We start from the raw sequence: 21,690 nt of genomic DNA on the forward strand, positions 1-21,690 counted from the left end.
ATGGTAATATCATTGAAAGTTTGAGGAGCGGCGGTTACATGGTCTCTTTATGGTGATGTTCATTGCCTGGCATTTGCGTGGTACAAATGTTACTTCCCACTTGTCAGCCCAAGCCTGGATATTGTCCAGATCTTGTTGCGTTTGAACATAGACTGCCTCAGTATTTGGGGAGTCACAAATGATGGTGACTTGCCCTCAGCACCTATGGATGCCCAATTGTGCAATCACCAGTAAACATTTCCACTTCTGGAGGGAGGGTCATTGCTGAGAAAACTGAAGATGGATGGGCCCTTCTCATGAAAGGTCCAGACCCGAAATGTCAGCTTTTCTGCTGCTCTGATGCTGCCTGGCCTGCCGTGTTCCTCCAGCTCCACCCCTTGTTATCTCAGACTCCAGCATCGGCAGTTCCTACTATCTCTGAAGATGGATGGACCTAGGACACAACCCTGAAGAACTCCTGTAGAGATGTCCTGGATTTGAGATGACTGACCTCCAAAAGCACAACTGTCTTCCTACATGCCAGGTATGAATCCAATTAGTGGAGATTGCGTCCCTTTAATTCCCATTGATTTCAGTTTTGCTAGAGCTTCTTGAGGCTACACTCAGTCAAATGCTGCCTTAATGTCAAGGGCTGTCAATTTCACATCATCTGTGCAATTCAGCTCTTTTGTCCATCTTTAAACCAAGGCTGTAATGCTCTCAGGAACTGCTGAAACATGAAATGGGCATTAATGAGCAGGTCATTGCTGAACAAGCTGTTCGATAGCACTGTTGACACCATCTTCCATCACTTTAATGATGATTGAGAGTAGACTGAAGGGGAGGTTATTCTTTGGGTTAGATTTGACCTGATTTTTTGTGTACAGGATGTACCTGGGAAATTTTCCTCATTGTCTGGCAGATGCCAGTGTTGTAACTGTTCTGGAACAGCTTGGTTAGAGGAGTCCTAGGTTCTGAAGCACAGAACTTCAGTACTGCAACTGGAAAGTTGTCAAGGCCCATAGCTCTTGCAGTATCCAGTCCCTTCAACCATTTTATGATATCGTGTGGAGTGAATCACATTGACAGAAGACTGGCATCTCTGATGGTTAGGACTGCTGGAGGAGGCTGACATGAATCATCCAATTCACACGTCTGGCTGAAGATTGCTGCACATGCTTCAGCCTTAAATTTTGCACTGATGTGTTGGGCTCTTAGTCATTGAGATTGGTGTATTTGTGGAGTCGTCTTCTCGTGAGTTATTTAATTATCCACCACCAGTTAGGACTGGATGTGGCAGGCCTCATCTGTTCGTTGTGGGATTACTTCTATCGCTTGCTACTTAAGCTGTTTGACATGCAAGTAGCCCTGTTAGATAGCTTCGCCAGCCTGACACCTCAGTTTTAGGTATGCCTGGTGCTGCTCCTGGCATGCCCTCCTGTTGATTGAACCAGGGTTGATCCCCTGGCTTGTTGGTAATGATTAAGTGGATGCCTGGTGTTGAGTTGGTGGATCTGTTTGAGGCCTGTACCTTTTGGCATGAGTCACACAACATGAAAGATGGTATTCTCAATGTGAAAGCAGAACTTCATCTCGACAAGGACTGTGTGATGGTCACTCTTAACAGATGAGGTCAAGTATGTTTTTCCCTCTAGTTAGTTCCCTCACCACCTACTTCAGATCCAATCTAGCAACTATGTTCTTCAGGACCCGATCAGCTCAATCAGTAGTGCCGCTGCCGAGCCACTCTCTAGTGATGGATATTGAAATGCCTCGTCCAGAGTGCATTTTGTGCTGTTGCCACCCTCAGATTACATTAGATTATGTTGTCACATGTACCGGAGTACAAGAGTACTGTGAGAAACATGTATAGAGTTACCACTGTCTGATGCCATTTCAGAATACAATAGTCAGAATTAAAAACAAGAGCAGAGGTTTAATAAAACAGAAACAAAAGGAAAACAAAATGTTCAGATTACCCTCACTGCCAGTTTGAGTCTCTTGCTGAGCTCACCAATGATGCCTGTGCTGGACCCACCAATGCCGCAGTGCTGCCACAACCGCTGCTTTGTCATCCCTGCTGATGCCACTGCCTCAAGTCCTGCACCTTGCCACTGCCTGTGCCGAATCCACCAACTTCAAAGTCTCTATTCTCTGCGCCATTACTCGCAGCTGGCCCCACCTCGCTGACGATATCTTGAAATCAGTAGAAGTATTGGAGTCCACAGTTTTCGTGAACAAATGCCAGAGTGTAACACTTTGAACCATCGTCAATGCAGGTGTCTCTGCCACCGTCTCGAGTCCTGCGCTGGCTCCACTAACGTTGAAGTCACCACACACTAGTGCCACCTCTTGCTCCTGGGCCCATATTGATTGCTTTCACTAATGCTTCCTCAAAATGTTGTTTAACATGGTGGAACACTAATCCATCATCTGAAGGAAGATGATACGTGGTAATCAGGTGGTTTCTTTGCCCGTGTTTAGCCTGAAGCCGTGAGACTTAATGGGGTCTGGAGTCAATATTCAGGACTCCCGGGACGACTCCTTCCAGACTGTGTACCATTGTGCTGCCACCTCTGCTGGGTCTGACCTGCCGGTGGGAGACAATCTCGCCAAGGATGTTAATGGTGGTGTCTGGGACGTTGTCCATGATCTTGAAAATGTGACTATGTCAGGCTGTTGCTTGACTAGTCTGTGACACAGCTCTCCCAATTTTACCACTGGCCCCCACCAGTAAAGAAGACTTCGCAGGGGCAACAGGACTGTTTTTGCCTTTGTTGTTTCCAGTAACTGTTCGGTTTCATTTCATTGTTGAGACTTCGTAGCAATCGGTAGGACGATGTGATTTGCTAGGTTAATTCAGAGGCCATTTTGAGAGTCAGCCCTATTGCTGTGGATCTAGAGTCACACGTAGGCCAGACCGGGTGAGGATGCCAGATTTCCTTCCCTGAAGGACATTAGTGAGCCAATTGACAATGGTTTCATGGTCATCTGTGGATTTTTAATTCCTGATTTTTTTTAATGAATTCAAATTCCATCATCTGCCATGGTGGGATGTGAACCTGCGACTCCAGAACATGAGCAGAGTTTCTGGATGAATGGGGTGGCGCAGCGCCAGGGACCTTGGTTTGATTCCAGCCTCTGGCGACTGTCTGTGTGGAATTTGTACATTCTCCGTGTCTGCATGGGTTTCCTTCGGGTACTGTGGTTTCTTCCCATCGTCCAAAGATGTGCAGGTTAGATGGATTAGCTATGCTAAATTGCCAAGGGATGTGCATGCTAAGTTTTGGGTAACAGGGATAGGTTAAGGGGGTGGATCTGGGTGGGATGCTCCTAGGAGAGCCAAATGGCTTGCTTCCAAACTGTAAGGATTCTATGATTCCATGATGTGGAGATGCCGGTGTTGGATCGAGGTGGGCAAAGTCAAAAATCACCCGACACCCGGTTATAGTCCAACAGTTTTATATGAAATCACAAGCCTTCATAAGGAGTGGCTATGATTCTGTGATAATGGGTCTAGCCTCCTGAAGACATTAATCAGATCACCACTTAACCTTCTAAATTCTAGAGAAGACAGGCCTAATTTGTATAATCTGCTGTTGTAAATTATATTTGAGGAAATTACCTAGGTTTCTCCATTACATGTGTATTATTGTTATCTATTTGTGTTAGAAATTTTTAAAGGCTAAACGACTGGATCCAAAAGCTGATCAGTGTTTAGGTGTAAATATGAATAAGCTTTTGTATATTTGTAATTAATATGGAAGTTCCTAACAACCATACCTTTAGAAATATAAAATATGAATCTGGTAAAAATTGTATTACAACTGTTTGTCAATGAGATTAAATTGCAATTTTAACTGAAAGAAGATTTGGACCCAATCTGTTTCAAAACAAGTGCCTTGTAGTGTCCTCAATCATCCCTCATCACTGGCCTTAATATGATGATGATGTAATTTGGAGGCTAGATCTCTATTTTCTTTCGTTTTACTTATCAACAACTGGGCCAGCACTGTCATAGCCCATTGTTCCCCAGAGAGAAGGAAAGGTGACTTGCTTTTGTGCAGCTGTGAATGACCTCTTAAGAGGTCACTATAAATAACTCGTGAATGACTGTCCCTCTCTGCAGAAAATCACATGGCATTTTCTCTGTGTCTCCTAAAAGTGATACAATTGAGGTGTGCGGGCTTCTCAGCACAATTCTTGTCAAAAAATAAGTTCTTACAAAAAAAAGACACCTCAGATTTTTTTCTTATTCTTCAAGATTTTACCACTTCATCTCACTATTCCACGATTTCATGAAAGACATTTTTTTTTAACTTTGCTGCTCCTTTACAATCGTATAATTTTAAAATTTAGGTCTTACTTACAAGAAGTTGAATAGACTGGAGGAAGCCTTGGATTGTTTCTTGAAGCTCCATGCAATCATGAGGAACAGCGCTCAAGTTATGTACCAGATTGCAAACCTGTATCCTTTCCAAAAATTTGAGTCTGTAAGCGCATCATTCGAATAGCTATGGAATTTTCATCAAATGATATTTGCTTTAATATTTTGGGAAACCTTGTAGCTTTCTTAATAAATGAGTGGATTTTTTTTTACTAACTGTATTAAGAAATAACCTGCGTAGGGATTTTCATGATCTCAGGGTATCTCAAAATTTTTTACAGTCAATTAAATGTAAGTTTTAGAAGTGTAATCACTCTTGTAATTTAGGGAATGCAATAGCCAAAATATGACCGTAAGATGCCACAAGCAGCAAGAAGATGATAACTAAATGACCTTGTTCAAAGAAGGAACAGAAATGGTCAACACCTCAAGTTGGGTCGGGTCAGGTCAGACAGGCGGGCTGGTGATAGCAGGTAAATTCAAAACAAGCCTGTGGGAACATGGGATCACCATTATGCTTGTCACCCTGGAAGACGGTTTGTGCTACAAGAACTGATGATCAACATGGCCTCCCTTGTAGAAATAAAACATTGAGGATGGCCTTGAGGTGAGATTCAGATTTCTATCCCTCAGTGAGAGCACCCTGATTTGTTGCTACTGAGACTGCAAGGGGATCCTGGGGTGCAGATGATAGAGCCACTGGATTCTGACTGATACACAGTTTTGAAGGGGAAGGGACACAAGGGAGGGCTGCAATGGCATGGGAATGATGTATTTTGAAGGTCAGGCAGTAGAGGAACAGGGAGAGGGGAGCAGTTTGGAATGGGAGTTCCCCCTGATGTGCCTGGGGCATCTCCAAGAAATGCAGTCTCTTTCCTTCCCACCCTTTCCATAAAGTTATTTTCATTAAATGGTCATCTAGTTCTACTCTGCTTGCCCACACAAATTTGTTATTGTTTGGGCAGCAGGTTAGTTGGGTTAATTGTTCTGTTAATAAATTCAGTTCCTTTTTTTTAAAATTGTAAGTGGGCTTCCAATTTTGGTACCTGCTCACCTATCATTTTATGAGGGCTGGGTCAGAGATGGGCATGAAGGCAGTAGACTAACCACAGTCATTTTGTACGTTGAAAATACGCTTGGTGCGGTGCCAGGAAATCTAGCCCAGGATTGCCAAAACGCTGTGATATGCACTGCACATGTAATGCAAACAAGATTCTGACCTATTGCGAGAAGCTGCTGGGCATAAGGATAAGTACCAAAAGCTCCATTTTTGCAACAATGGCAACTGTACTTAAAAACGTTGACAGCTTGCCCGGGAAAGATGTAATAGTCCACATTGTTTTAATGGAACTGAATGGGGTGGCACAGTAGCTCAGTGGTTAGCCTGCTGCCTCACAGTGCCAGGGACCCAGGTTCAAATCCAGACCCAAATTCAATTCCAGCCCCAGGTGACTGTCTGTGTGGAGTTTGCACATGGTTCCTGTGTCTGCATGGGTTTCGCCCAGGTGCTCCGGTTTCCTGCCACAGTCCAAAGATAAGTTGGATGGATTGGCCATGCTAAATTTCCCATAGCATTCAGGGTGGGAAATGCAGGAATAGAATAGGGGGTGGGTCTGGGTAGGATGCTGTTTGGAGGGTTGTTGTGGACTGAATCGCCTCCTTCTGCGCAGTAGGGATTCTGTGAAATGGACTGAACTATAGAACTGCAACATCAAGTTATTAGAGATAACAAAGTGTGGAGCTAGGTGAACACAGCAGGCCAAGCAGCATTTTTGGAGCACAAAAGCTGACGTTTCAGGCCTAGACCCTTCATCAGAAAAGGCCCATAATGTCAGCTTTTGTGCTGCTAAGATGCCGCTTGACCTGCTGTGTTCATCCAGCTCTACACTTTGTTATCTCGGATTCTCCAGCATCTGCAGTTCTCATTATCGCTGACATCAAATTATTAGTCTGTTCAAAAAAACAATATTTTCATTTTCTGGTATGAGGATACGTTGGTCACCTTAGGAATCAGTCCTGTCTACCAATAATTTTAATGTAATTCATATATTCGTCATTCTAGCACCTTAAAAACTGATCTTAATCAGGAATTTGTTATATATTTGCTACCTGAATCGGCACAAACTTCAGTATTTTGATATGGTGTTATTAACTAATGTCTAAAGAGTTATTTGGAGGAACTAATTGAATCAAAATTTCATGCAAGTAACTACTGGCTGCAGTTTTGGAAAATTTCCAGCAATGAAACATGGAACTTCTCACATCAGGATTCAGCTGAACATTTATTTCAGCAGACTGTAGGAATTGCTAGATGAAAACAAAGTGGGCTATCTAGTTCAACTTCAGACATTCAGGTCTTTGCATTGTATGAGATTAATTGTGTAGATTAATCACGGAAATTTGTTTCCATTAGTCAGTGTGTCACAGATTCTCTTGAGGCGGCACATCTACAGTCACAAAACCTTATGTACTTAAAAGTTATCTGTTGTTGCCAAACTTGCTGCCATTGCCATATGTCATGTCTCAAATTAGAAATACATTACTTTCAAAAAATATTTTGGAATGCAATCAATCTAATTTGAATGCATTATTGCTATCTGTTTCCACCATTTAAGACCCGAAGAAATAGAAACCCAAGTAGGCTATTCAGCCCTTTGAGCCTGTTCCACTATTCAATAGGATCATGATGACCCGACGTTGCTCATGTCCGCTTTCCTGCATTTTCCCTGTAACCCTTAATTATCCGACTACTGATCAAGAATCTATATATCTCAGCCTTATTTATCTTCACCCCTACAGCTCTCTGTGGCAAGGAGTTCCAGAGACTCTCAACCCTCTGAGAGAAGAAACTTAAATTGGCATCCCTTTTATTTTGAGACTGTGCACTCTGATCCTAGATGCTCCCATGAGGGGAAACGTCCTCTCAGCATTTACCTCGTCAAGCCTGTAATAATCCTGTATGTTTTGCTGATATCACCTCTCATTCTTCTAAACTCCACTGACTAGAGTCGCAACCTGTTTAGCTTTTGCCCAGAAAACAATCCCTCCAAACCCATAATCATCCTAGGGAACCTTCTCTGAACTGCCTGCATGAAATTATATATTTCTTTAAATAAGGGGACAAAGTCTTACAGTACTCCAGGTGTGGTCTTACCAGCATCTTGTACAGGTGCAGGAAGATTTCCCTTCTCTTATTACCCAACCTCCTTGAAATAAAAGCGAATGTTCTGTTAGTTTTCCTGGTTACCTGCTGATTTTCCCAAGGCACCTTTAAGACATTTCTTAAAATCTATGTTTTAACCAATCTTTTGCTCACATTTGTTTGATATCTCCCTTTTTGACTAGCCCATTGCTACATTTTGTTTAATCTGCTTTTGTGAAGCATCTTGAAATTTGATTTGATTTAATATTGTCACATGTCCTGAGATATAGTAAAAGATATTATTTTGCATGCCAACCAGGCAAGTCATACCTACATAAGTACATCACTGTAATAGAACAGAATGCAGAATATAATGTTACAGCTACGGAGAAGGTCAGAGAAGGGTCAACGCTTATATATGTGAGGTCCATTCATATGTCTGTTCACAGTGGGGAAGGAGCTTTTCTTAAATCTGATGCTGACGTATTTTCAAACTTTTGGGTCTTCTGCCTGATGGAAGAGAGTGGAAGAAATGAGGTTGTGTGTTTGCTTGCAGACATTTCGTTACCCTGCTAGGTAACATTGTCAGTATGTCTCTGCTGAAGTGGTGGTGTTATGTCCCACTCATTATTTAAATGCCTCGGTTTGCTGGGGTGGATGGTATCACATCCAGTTGTTATTCAGTGGTTTTGTATATTGGGTCCAGTTCAGTGTTTTTGTTAATGGAGTTCTGGTTGGAATGCCAGGCCTCCAGGAATTTCCCACCATGTATTTATTTGGCTTGTGCTATTATGGATGTGTTATCCCAGTCAAATTTGTGTCCTCCTTTGTCCATGTGCATTGAGATCAGTGAGACTTGGTCAGATCTCTTAGTGCCAGGTTGGTGTTCATGTATCCTTATTGTCAGTTTTCTTCCAGCTTCACCGGAGGCATGCTGACAATGTTACCTATCAGGGTGATGAAACAATAGCAATCAAACACACAGGCTTGGTGAGCAAGTGTACAACCTCGTCCACAATGTGAGCTACAAATTGGGGCGACATGGTGGCTCAGTGGTTAGCACTGCTGCCTCTCAGTGCCAGAGACTAGGGCTCGATTCCACCCTTGGGTGATTGTGTGGAGTTCGCACATTCTCCCCATATCTGCATTGGTTTCCTCCAGGTGCACCGGTTTCCTCCCACACCTCAAAGATGTGCAGGTTAGGTGGATGCCATGCTAAATTGTTTGTAGTGTTCAGGGATGTGAAGGTTAGGTGGGTTATAGAGGGATGGGTCTGGGTGGGATGCTCTGACGGTTGGTGTGGACTTGTTGGGCCAAAGGGCCTGTTTCCACACTGTAGGGATTCTATGATTTAAATCTTATCAAAAACTTCAAAGGGTGGTAGAAAGTATAACCCAGGTAGGAGGGATGTTTGATTATGTTGGCTGCTTTGGGAAGTGTAGACTGAGTCAGTGGAAGGAAGTTTGTTTTCTTGATGGACTGGGCTGCATTCACAACTGTCTGTAATTTTGGGCAGTCTTGGGTACAGCAGTTGCAATGTGATACCTCTGATAGGATGTTTTCAGTGGTGCATCTGTAAAACTTGGTAGGAGTCATCATGGAAACGCCAAATTTCCTTAGCTTTCTGAGGAAGCAGAGGTGTTGGTATGCTTTCCTGACTGTAGTGCTAATGTGGATGGACCAGGCTAGATTGTGAGTAATATTTACTCATAGGAACTTGAAGGTCTTGACCACCTCCATTTCAACACCATTGGTACAGATGAGTGCATGTTCTCCACTCTGCTTCATGAAGATGATGACTAGCTCTTTAGTTTTACTGACTTTGACACTGTCTCTTTCCGGTACTCTGTCTTGTTGTTTGAGATCTAACCTACTACGGTGGTGTCATCAGCAAATTTGTAAATGGAATTAGAGCTGAATTTGCCCCCACAGTCGTGAGTGTATAAGGCGTATAGTAAGAGGCTGAGTATGCGTCTTGCAGGGCACTAGTGTTGAGGGTTGTTGTGGAAGAGGTGTCATCGCCTGTCCTTGCTGATTGCAATCTGTGGATCAGCAAGTCAAGGGTCCAATTGCAGAGGGGCAGTAGAGCCCTAGGTCTTTGTGTTTGGAGATGAGTTTGTTTGGAATTATGGAGTTGAGGGCAGAGCTAAAGTCAATAAATAGAAGTCTGATGGAGGTGTCCCTGTTATTCAGATATTCCAGGGATGAGTGTAGGACCAGGAAGATGGTTTCTGCCATGTAACTATTATGACGGTAAGCGAATTGTATTGGATTAAGGCAGTCTGGGAGGCTGGAGTTGATGTGTGCCATTAGTAGCCTCTCAAAGCACTTCATAATTACAGATGTCAGAGCCATTGGGTGGTGGTCATTAAGGCATGTTGCCTGATTTTTCCTTGTCACCAGGATGATAGTGGTAAGAACCTCACATCATAGCAAAGAAGAATTAAAGATTGTGCACATACTCTCGCCAGCTGGTCTGCGCAGGATCTGAGTGCACGGTGGGCATTCCATCTAGGCTAGTCGTTTTCCTTGGGTTCACTCCCAACAAGGTTGATCTTACATCTGCAGCGGAGACAGTAGTTACACATGCGCCAGAGTTGTCAGGGTTGTTCACTGATCTTCTGTTCAAAACAAATGTAGAATGCATGGAGCTCACTGGGGAGGAATGCTTATTACATTAAAATATTTTAGTACCTTGTTAAAAGATATTTAAATACAAGGTTATTTTGTTACTGTTCCATATACTAACCACTCACTGAAGTATGGGGTAGAGTTTCATTTGGCAATGGGGACAAAAAGGTGCTGGCACAATTTAAAATTGAATTCTTAAAGGTGGTGCTGAATCCTGCCACCTCCAAATATGGTGAAATGTTCATCTTTAAGACAGTTATGCTCAACTGCTCAACCAGTTGCACGAGTTGTCATCATTGATGTTGAAAGGCTTATGTTTCTCAGCAGGGAGTGGTGCAAGTCCTGAGAGGGCCATTAAGCTACTAACATCATTTGCAGAGTAGATGCTGCAGAGAAACCAGCAACTCAAGGACTGGAGATGGAATAGGCTAGCCTGTCATTGTACTGACAGGAAGAGCCTCAGCGGTGCAATCTTTCTGATTAACAGCAAATCAGTAGAGCGCAGAGAGGGTCTGCAATAAGAAGAAGGCATGCTCCCTAAGCCTTCATGAGTATTGCCAGAAGTCATTTGCCTTCACATGAGAAAACATCAGTACCAGAGGAGACTGCATCTATCCAATTAACTAATCTCACACATTGAGCTCCACAATCACCTGATCTCTTGCACCAACCCATTTGCAGTCTCCTTTCTGCAGGCATCAAGAGTCTGAACCTTTATACATTCAGGTCATTCCAGGGATCAACCTAAAAACTGGCTGGTGTTTACCAGCTGACTGCTCACTGGTAGTGTGCTTTTCTCCATGTTCTCACTATTCTAAGCTTGGTTTTGGCCCAGCCAAGGTGATTATCTGTGCTGGTAGATGATTTTGAGGTCGGATGTGATAGTGCAGATGTTGTGCAATCTTCACTCTGCTGAGGAAGTTGGTTGTGTATGCAGTGTTCTACTTTGTGGATCAGCATCTTCAGATCTGTAGGAGACACAAGATCAATGATGAGAATTTGGACAACTTAACAGGTGCATCAGTCCCACAAAGTACAGTGATCAGTAAGCCTCTGTACACAATATGCAGAGGCCTCCTCAGTATCCTTGTGTGAAGGACACAGCTTTTAAATCACCTTACTTTTTTTCAGTTTTAAGCCTCGCCATCGCCAATGGCCCATCTCAATAGCACCCAGGCAGTATCCAGTCTCATCTCCTCCATTATTGTGAGTTGACACTGATCCAGCACTTGGTCTCCTATACATACCATGTTCCAGATATTGTGAGCTTTCTTATCCTGCAGGAATAAAAGAGAATGAAGTATGAGTAGGCTGTCCTCAACTCTCACTGCATTTGAGATGTTGCCATTGTGGTGATGTCACTGAATTATTAATGTAGAGGCCCAAACTAATAGTCTGGGGACATGGATTCGAAGAGTTTAGACCTGAAATGTTGACATTCCTGCTTCTCGGATGCTGTCTGAATGGCTGTGCTTTTCCAGCTCCACATATATTGACTCTAGCTTCCAGCATCTGCAGTCCTTACTGCCTTCAGTATTTACTGTAAATTGTGGTATATGAGTCAACCTGGCTTATGATACATCCCCATTTTTCAGTTGGAAAATTATGTTTTTGCATCTATATGACATTAAGTATATGCAATACTAGATCTTGAACCAAATTTCAATCAAAAGCAACATGCTAATGAAGTCATCTACAAAAGAATTGTGTATGGCAAAGCATAATTTATGAATGGACATTTTGGAGGCAGGGATTGGTGGTGTCCAAGGAGGTAATGGTGCGGTGTAATGAGTTGAATAAGATGGACGTTGATGAGGTTAGCCCTGCATAGGGTCTTTAATTAGAAAGCAGCAGAACTAAAAAGGTAATTATCTCCAGAATACCACAAGTAAATTTTAAAAATCATATATTGACATGAATTGAGAATTGGTAGACAGATAAAAAAACGGAGAGTGGGACCACTCAAAAACTGGTAGAGATTTGGAACTTGCCCATAAATGGCATTTGCTGCTAGATCAGTTGTTCGTTTTAAATCTGAGATAGATAAAACTAATTAAGAGATATGTGCCAAAGGCCAATATATGCACTCAGACCACAGATCAGTCATAATCTCACTGACTAGCGGAACAGGTTTGAAGGGCTGAATGATCTATTTCCAGTTCCTACAGAATAACTGGGACTTGAGGTACCACAAGGATCATAGGTTGGGCCATGGCTATTCAAGATACAAATGAATCAATTAGATCACGCACCCAAATGCAGCATTTCTGAGTTTCCTGATGAAACAAAATTTAGTGGGATTGTGAATTGTGATGAGGATGCAAGAAGGTTTCAAGCTGGTATTGACTTGTTAAGTGAGTGGGCAAATACATGACACATGCAGTATTACATGACACGACTAAATATGGACTTATGCAGTTTGTGAGAAACAAAAAGACAATATTGGTTGAATAGTGATATATTCCAAAATGTGAACTTACAGAGGGATCTTGGGGTGTCCTTGTACACCATTCAATGAAAGTGGACCGGCAGGTGCAGCACGCAGTTAGGAATCCAAATGCTATATTGGTCTTCGTTGCAAGAGGAATTTACTTGAGAAGTAGGTATGACATACTGGGTCTTGGTGTGACCACTGATGCAGGTGCATTGTTCCTTGAAAGTCAATCACAGATAGACAGGATAGTGAAGAAGGGTTTTGGTATGCTTGCCTTTATTGGTCATTGCATTTATTATAGAAATTGGGAGGTCATATTGAGGCTGTACAGGACATTGGTTAGGCCACTTTTGAAAAACTGCATTCAGTTCTGGTCTCCCAGCTTTAGGAAAGATGTTGTGGAGCTTGAGAGGGTTCAGAAAAGACGTACAAGAATATTGCCAGGCTGGAAAGGTTTGAGCTATAGGGAGAAGCTAAAAAGGCTGAGGCTGGAGTTTTGGAGGCTGAAGGGTGATCTTGTAGAAGTTTATAAAATCATTAGGGGCTTGTATAGAATGTATAGCCGAATTCTTTTCCCCAAGGTAGGAGAGTCCAAAACTAGAGGGCAAAGGTTTAAGGTGAGAGGAGAAAGCTTTAAAAGGGACCTAAGGGGCAACTTTTTCATACTGCAGGTGGTGTATGTATGGAATGAGACACCAGAGGAAGTAGTGGAGGCTGGTACAACATTTAAAAGTATATGAATAGAAAGGGTTTAGAGGTGTTACGAAGCTGGGTGGAGTATTTGCGGATTTCTAGGCAGGTGTTAGAATTTGGTGTTTATAAAATGCTGGAGGAGAAAAGCAGTGCATGGTCTCTTTAAAAGATGATATACTATTTTGATGCTTCAGAAAGGTTGTCTATGGGCAGCAGCTTTTGGCTTTGCAGGTGCACAGAGCACCTGAATTGAAACATTTGTATCAAAAGGCTATACTGTCAGCAGGCCAAGCAGCAGTTTTGTCTTGTCATCAAGACAATGCTTAATTTGAACCCAGAAACCAAAAAACCAACTAAATTTAAATCAGTGATAATGGGAACTGCAGAGAGAATTTAAATCAGATAGTTTTGACAACATAGGACCAATCCTGTTGTAAAGAATATTAATATGTCACCAAGCGTACAAAAGATGAGGCATTTGGGTAAAGACAAGGGAGAGCGAACTGCCGTCTGCAAGAGTTAACAGCTTTCAGCTCTCACGAGAGAATTGTTAGCCGTCACAGTTTTCTGTAAGTCTTAGAAAAAGCACCATCTAAATCAAAGGTACCTACGGCACAACTTGTTAATATTCCTGAATGGAATAATTCAACGGAGAAGGCATTCCTGACAGAACGTTCACCGACGAAGGCACCGGACGTTCCGGAAGACACACAACCTGGTTGTAGTTTGAGAGACTGAATTATATTTTTATTGTTTTTATTTTATGTAAGTCAGACTTATATTTATTGGAACAGCATACCATTAGAATCTTGTGTGGAATAAATAGTAGTTAGAGGGGGGTTTAATTGGTCTGTTAATAATTTAGTTAATTTTTTCACTTAGAATTAGATAAATAACTTGTTACTTGTTGATTGTAACGTGAGTGTTGCGGATTATTTTAGTTAACCCCATGAGAAGTTGTTGAATAAACAGTTTACATCTCACACTCCTTTTAGCAGATTATAGGATGAGGTGCTCCTGTCTGGGTGTTTTGGCTTTAGTTAGCAGATGGGGGTCAACCTCCGCCTTATAAAAGAGGAACGTTTGCCAAATACTGGCTCATGGGGCTAGATTAATTTAGAATATCTGGTCAGCGTGGACACACTGGACTGAAGGGACTGTTTCCACGTTGTATATCACCAAGAGTCTAAGAAGGTGCTTGGCATGCCTGCCTTCATTGATTAGCACGTTGAGTATCGGAGTTGGTTGTCATGTTGTGGCTGTACAGGACATTGGTGAGCCCACTTTTAGAATACTGCATACAATTCTCATTGCCTGTCTGTAGGTTAAACTTGAGAGGATGCAGAAAAGATTTGCGAGGATATTGCCAGAACTGGAGAGTTTGAGTATAGGGAGAGGCTGAGTAGACTGGGATTTTTTTTCCCGTTAGCATTTGAAGGCTGAAGGGCGATCTTTATAGAGGTTTATAAAATTGAGGGGCATGGATAAGGTGAATAGCTAAGGTCATTTTCCTTGGGGGGGGGGGGGGGGAGAGAGTCCAATACTAGAGTGTATTGGTTTAAGTAACGAAGGGAAAGATTTAAAAAAGACCTGGTTAACTATTTTCACACAGAAGGTGGTGTATGAATGGAATAAACTGCCAGAGAAAGTGGTGGAGGCTGTTACAGTTAAAACAGGATGGGCATATGAATAGGAAGCGCTTAGAAGGATATAGGTCAAATGCTGGCCGGTGGGACTAGGGTAGATTGGAATGTCTGGTCAGCATGGATGAGTTTGACCAAAGGGACTCTCTCCTTGCTGTATGATTATCTGGATTTTTTTTTAAACTATGTGAGCCGCAAGCTAATTGAATCATGCTGGGACCAGGGTCCTGTTGAATCTCATAACTAGGGCTTTGGATATGGCTTCAAACTAAATAGTGGAGAGTTAGTTTGTATGGAAAAATTATAAAATCAAAGGTACAGGGGAAAGTAGAATTGCAGGTTAGCGATAGGTCTGATTCTTACCAGAAAATAGAAGGAGGGAACCAGATATATGAATGTCGTATTGTGCAAAGAACCATAAAAGTGTAGGGAAATTGAATAATAGAACAGACTTAAAGGGCTTGTTTCTGAATGCACAAAGCATTTAGAACAAAATAGATAAACTGATGGCACAAATCAATTTCATAATCATTTCTGAAACATGGTTACAAGGAGATTAAAACTGGGAACTTAACATGCAGTAATATTTGACTTTTCAGAGAAACAGGAGGGCTGTTAAAAATGGTGAGGTAGCACTATTAATAAGAGGTGCAATGATGAAAATTGTGAGAAATGACATAGGTTTGATCTAGAATCCATTTAGGTGGAAGTGAAAAATCAGCAAGGGAAAGAAGACATTGGTAGAAGTAATACAGACCATCAAACCACAGCCATTCAAATCAACAAGTAATAGGAACATGTAAAAAGAACTGACCACAGCTGTTTACAATACATATTAATGACTTGGAGGAAGGAAGGGTATGTATTGTAGCTATATTTGCAGATGATGCAAAAATACATGAAAAGGTAAGTTGCGAAAGTGATTTTAAACAGTTTTTTGAGCAATATTGGTCGGTTAAGTCAGTGGGCAAGTAGTTGGCAAATGGAGTATAATGTGGGAAAATGTGAAATTATTCGTTCTGGGAGGGAGAACAAAAGAGCAGAGCATTATTTAAATGAAGAAAAACTGCAGAAAGTTGCAACACAAAGTAACTTGGGGACACCTGTACATGAGACATAGCCAGTACACAGATGAAGCAAGTAATCAGAAAGGCTAATGGAGTGTTGGCCCTTATTTTCAGGGCGTTGGAGTATAAGTGTATGGAAGTGTTACTGCAAGTATGCTATGTGTTAGCGAGACCACATCTGATATAAAAGTAGTTTTTGTCCCCTTACTTAGGTAATATATAATTTCAACGGAGGCAGTTCAGAAAAGGTTCCCTTGAATGATTCCTAGTTTAGAAGGATTGTCTTTTCAGCAGAGGCAAAACAAGTTGGGAGCCTACTCACTGGAGTTTAGAAGAATGAGATTTGATCACTTTGAAACGTATAGGAATCTTAGAAGGCTTAACAGTATAAATGCTGAGAGGAGGTTTCCCCTCCATGGAGTGTCTGGGACTATAGAGCATAGTTTCAGAACAAAGGGATGGCAATTTAAGATTGAAATCTGTTGAATGGCGGAGCAGGCTCTAAAGGTGGAATAACATACTCCTTATTACTTATAGTCTTATTATTTTAGTCTATCTGTCATCGTTTACTTCAGCAGATAATCCTGCCTCTCAACTGCCTTGAATAACCCTTCATGTCTGTGTTTGTATTCTGCAAATTCCCCATCACTGGCCTCAATTGTCCCAGTCTCCTGTCTCATCAAACTTCTTGTTGTCTGACTGCAGAATGTTCCCCCATTTTCTTGTAGTTCTAAGTTTCCAGTATTTGCTGCTGCTTGCTTGTTGATTTTTTTGCTTGTGCTGTTTGTTACCAGTTGCTAGGTGAATCCACTTACTCACATTTTGTTATTATTGCTTAACTTAACTGCTAAACTGTTGTTCATAATTACATTATTTTATTGCCATATCCGGACTAATGATTGTGTGTTCTATGTTATTACTGTTATATTATTTAGCAGAAAGTGATAGTAATATCAAACTATACAAGAAGAATTGCAAGGCGTATTTGTGACAGTAGAAATTATCACTTCGAAAGAAAACCTGATCCTTGACTCACATTGTTTGAGATATGAAATGTTGGAAGATCTGACTCAAGCTATTGAGTGGCTGATGCAGTTGATCAGCGTTGCCCCCACTGACCCACAGGCACTGGCTAAATTAGGGGACCTGTATGACAATGAAGGAGACAAGTCCCAGGCTTTCCAATATTATTATGAGGTATTTAACTAACATTGGTCACTCTGTGGATTTTCTTTATAACCATTTGCTAAACCAGTGGTATAAATGAATTATCAAGTTAAAAGTGGGCCATGAAATTGTTCAAGGTATGTAATACATATGTTAACATAATACATATTAAGATCATGGCTACCCCAGACTGTAAATAGAAACTATTTCACATATGTACAACAAAACAGACAATGATATTAGTTTTCCCATTCACTCAGAACAGAAATATAAATACAAGGACTAAAATCCTTTAGAACTAGCATTCATCTTTATTAACATTGTGTAAAGCCAGTATTTATGATATAATTTTGTGAACTGCTGTCTGTACTGTATGCCAGAATTTTTTTCTAAAGCCATTTCTCTTTGTTACCTCTTTTGAATTCCCAGCAGCAGACTTACAGGAATCCTATAAGATTTAAAATTTTATGAATTTTACCGTGGTATGCAAATGGTTGTTTGGTGGTATAGAACTTGGCAATTGTTGATAAACCTTTTGTTTTGAAGTTTTGCATTCTGCACTCATCAGGTCATTCACAAGAAGACCAGTGTAAAGGAGATCAATATTTTACGCTATATGAGAAGAGAGTGCTGATTGAGTGCTGATTGATTAGCATGTTTTACAGTGATTTGTAAAGGTATTAGCATTGGAAATGCAGTAGTTAGATGATGACAAACAATTAATAGTCAAACTTTTATTAGATTTAAACCTGGCAAGTTGACTAACTGGTCAAGGCAAGGTCCTGAAGAATGAAACCAAGAATGGTGTTGCCTATTTTGTTAAGGTGAAACAGACTCCATATGTATCTACTTTCGTTATGTCCAAAAAGAACAAGGCACTGTACGTTAATATTTGTAGCTTCCAGCATGTGAGTTTGGCTTGTTGCGAGTCTGTCACTATAATTCTTAACATATTCAGGATTATTTGGCAAGTGTTGGTGAATCGCAAATCACATCTCATATTGGACAATGAACAGATTACCCTGGAAAGGTACAGTATCTTAAAAATTTGAGCTGTAGTTGAAGGTGCTGTGCAATAGCAACACAAGTGTTTGCCAGTTATAGGATGTTGCCGTCAAGCCAAAACGATGTTCTGCCTTTCTGATAAATGAGCATGTAATATATGAATTTCAGTGCCAGTGTATGCAAGGCGTGTAGGTCATGTGTTCCAAAGACTGGCAGCTTACGCCAAACAAGGCCCTTTAAGCTCCATGCAACAGGCGAGATACTGACTAGTCCCATTAGCCCATGCTTGCAAAACTCAAACTACAGTATCCAACATTAGATCTTTGTGGTTTAAGATTATCACTTGGGTCACAGTGTGGAACAATCGTACATACTGCAAACTACGTATATTACAGAGCCCTGTTCTTTGCAGACACAAAGAACATATACACACTTTGAGCCTGGTACAGTGTAACATTATAAACATCAACTATTCTCTGGCATAATGCCTTGACTAATTATAATCATTCTGCCTTGTTTAAATTTATTCAAAACTTCTCAGTTAACTATTAGTCATTATCCAAATGGCACATTCTCCACGACAGTAGCTCTACGATCCAAGTAAAATTGGCAGCACCAATCAGCACTCTCTTGGACAGTATAAGATGTTGCTCTTCTTTACCAATGATATTCTCACAAATATCTTAATAGGAGAAAAACTGAAAGCTTTGACAAAATGTTTTATTTTATAGCAGTGCTTTTACTGTGCAGGGTTATGGGGATAAAGTAAGACAGTAACAGCAAATCATAATGTTCATTTATAGATTAGATGCAAACATGATTTTGCAATATGGAGAGCAACAGTAATAAAACAATAATTGTAAAAATTCAACATAAATATGGCACCTGTCAGTGAGGGCCAGTTGTAGAGTATGTTGCTGATACACCTTCCTATATACTAGTAACATATCGTAGCCCAGAGACAATATCATCCCCAAAATATAGAACAGGGAATTTGAGTCTGGACCAGACTATACATGGATGCCTTATTTGCAGTTATAGAGAACACCTGCAAAACTTAGTGACCCAAATGTTATTTCAAACAATTGATGTTGTTGGTGATTTTAATGCTCCTAACCTATCTTAAGCTTGAAATGAAAATAAATGTTTTTCTTTTGGCCAGTCAAAATCCCTTAGATTGCTTTGCTGCCATGTAGTTACATGGTTGAAGCCTTTGTCCCCATATGTTCTTTTAAAATTCTTGACATCTAATTTAGACTGTTTGATAAGTACTTTTGAGGCAAATGTTAATTTTCTTTTAACCAGACATTGCTTTGGTAAATAGGCAGTGTGACTTTCAAGATGTAACGTTGACATTCATTAAATTCAAACTTGCATCCTTGAGAAAATTAAAAAGAAATCTCAGTGATGAAGCATTTGTATAATCTTGAAATGGACATGTAATGTTATCCATGACTAACCCCTTGTTTTATTTCCCTTTATTTTTGTCAGTCGTTCAGGTATTTTCCATCAAACATTGAGGGCATTGAATGGCTTGGAGCCTACTACATTGACACACAGTTCTGTGAAAAAGCGATTCAGTACTTTGAAAGGGCAGCACTTATCCAGTAAGAAATATTTTATTTTTTATATTGTGTGTTGTATTTCATTATTAGGTATGACAAGATGTGGCCACTAAAGACAGCTGGCTTCCCTGATGATCACACATAGTAATTAATGTCTTTCAAAAGGCATTCATCGTGCTTATCTAAACGGGCTAACAATATAACGTCTGAAAAACCTTTGATAGTAGTGCAGTTTCCCCAGGACTAATCTGAGGTGCCTCAGTCTAGATAATGCATGAGTCCCGGAATGCATTTGGACCCACAGCTTTCTAACTCCAAAATAGAAATGTTATCACTGAGCCACAGTCTTCACTGAGATTCAGAAAGCTTCATACCCAAGATTCATCTTCTCCCCAATTGACTCTGAAACGTTTGCACTCAATGAATTGTTTGAGAATGAGAACCTCGACTTCCTTTAAAATTATTTTTACTTCTTAGCTTGGAAACATTAATCTTTCTGATTACATTAATTACTGAATTATTAGGAGAAAGTTAATGAATAACTTTACAAATTTGCGAAATGTTTTGCTTCAGTATGAAGATGCTATGTTAATATTCGTGTTGATGGCAAATGCATTTTAGTGGCATTACTGTGCAATTTCCCAGTGCTAGGTTGAAACATAGTTTAGAGCTCCTGTATGGAGTGTAGAATCACACATTTTGGTTAGATGGTAATCATAAATTTTCTTTTAAGCAATAGAGATTCGCTAATTAGAAACTTACCAGATTCTAACATTTATTTAATGCTGAATTCCTGATTGATTTGTTTTTTTAAAGCAATTGTTAAACTTTACACTGGTGTACACAGAGACAACCAAGATTGCGAAAGTAATGGTATATATTTATCCCCCATGCAGTGTGCTTTGCATCTGAGCAGGGAATTATGTAAGGTATCAGGTAAAATATTTGAACCAAAAGAAGAGAGAGAAGATCAAATGGTAAATTACCTTTCCACTTTGTACTTCATGCACTTCTCAGCGTACCAAGATGCTGGATGCCCAAGAAATGGTCAATACTCTCTGCTTTTGTATAAGGAATCCTAAACTGAAGATCATGGTGGGAAAGTATTATTCAGTAATTTAAGATGAGAGGTTTGAAAAAAGTACTTAAAACTTTGAAGAGCCTGTGTTTATAATTGAAACTGTGTAAACGCAAGTAATATTTCTTCTTTGGTTTTGAAAATAATGCTTTATTACAATATTTTTAATGCAGACCTACTCAAGTCAAATGGCAATTAATGGTGGCTAGCTGTTATCGGAGAAGTGGTAAGTTAAGCACCAGATTCTTGTTTATATTTCCCAGAGTCAAAATATTTTGTTTTAAAAAACATTAAATGTCTCAAACAAAAGTGTCAGCAAGACTAAGGAAAGTTAGAAATATGTTTTCATTTAACATCATGCTGAACACAAAAATTTATAAGGCATAAAGTAATACTTGGGGCTTGAATGATATAACACTAATGAAATTGTACAGTATGTAATGGTCTGTTACCGGATTCATAATCCAGAGACAGGAGTTCAGATCCCACAAGATAGCTCTTTACACAATTTAAATTGTGTGAATGATTCATTAATTCGGAATTTTAAGAAAGAAACAGCCATGGTTAATGGTAACCACAAACTATTGGAGCATTGTAAAAACTCATCTGAAATCTGTTGACCATATCAGCTTGGCTGGCATGTGAGTGCAGATACACAGCAATACAATTGAATCTTAACTGCTCTTTTAAACCTCTCATAGCAAGTCACTCAATTGTATCAAACCACTACAATAAAGACTAACAAAAATAAAAGATGACAGACTCGCAGTTTTAACATGGACATTGGACAAAGCAAAGGTACACACTGCCTGAGTCAGTCCTCCACTACCTTTGCCAATGGTGCCAAAGTTGGCAGACAGAACTGTCCCACAGACAGTTCAAGTAAAAATCGAAGACTC

At 40.5% G+C, this 21,690-nt stretch overlaps 1 protein-coding gene across 14 annotated transcripts in view; it reads left to right on the top strand.

The window, feature by feature from the left end:
• Window positions 1-21,690, top strand: part of ift88 (intraflagellar transport 88 homolog) — a 309,288-nt gene that overhangs the window by 251,536 nt on the left and 36,062 nt on the right. For all 14 annotated transcript variants that reach the window (XR_007247723.2, XR_007247724.2, XR_007247725.2 and 11 more), the window contains 4 exons: window positions 4,339-4,447; window positions 17,023-17,173; window positions 19,640-19,755; window positions 20,965-21,017. Coding sequence is in view for 11 of the 14 variants with exons in the window: in XM_048532509.1 (XP_048388466.1) it covers window positions 4,339-4,447; window positions 17,023-17,173; window positions 19,640-19,755; window positions 20,965-21,017 (429 nt within the window). In the remaining 3 variants the exon portion in view is untranslated. The remainder of the gene's footprint in view (window positions 1-4,338; window positions 4,448-17,022; window positions 17,174-19,639; window positions 19,756-20,964; window positions 21,018-21,690) is intronic.

Source organism: Stegostoma tigrinum, chromosome 6, assembly GCF_030684315.1.
Source record: "Stegostoma tigrinum isolate sSteTig4 chromosome 6, sSteTig4.hap1, whole genome shotgun sequence".
Taxonomy (NCBI): domain Eukaryota; kingdom Metazoa; phylum Chordata; class Chondrichthyes; order Orectolobiformes; family Stegostomatidae; genus Stegostoma; species Stegostoma tigrinum.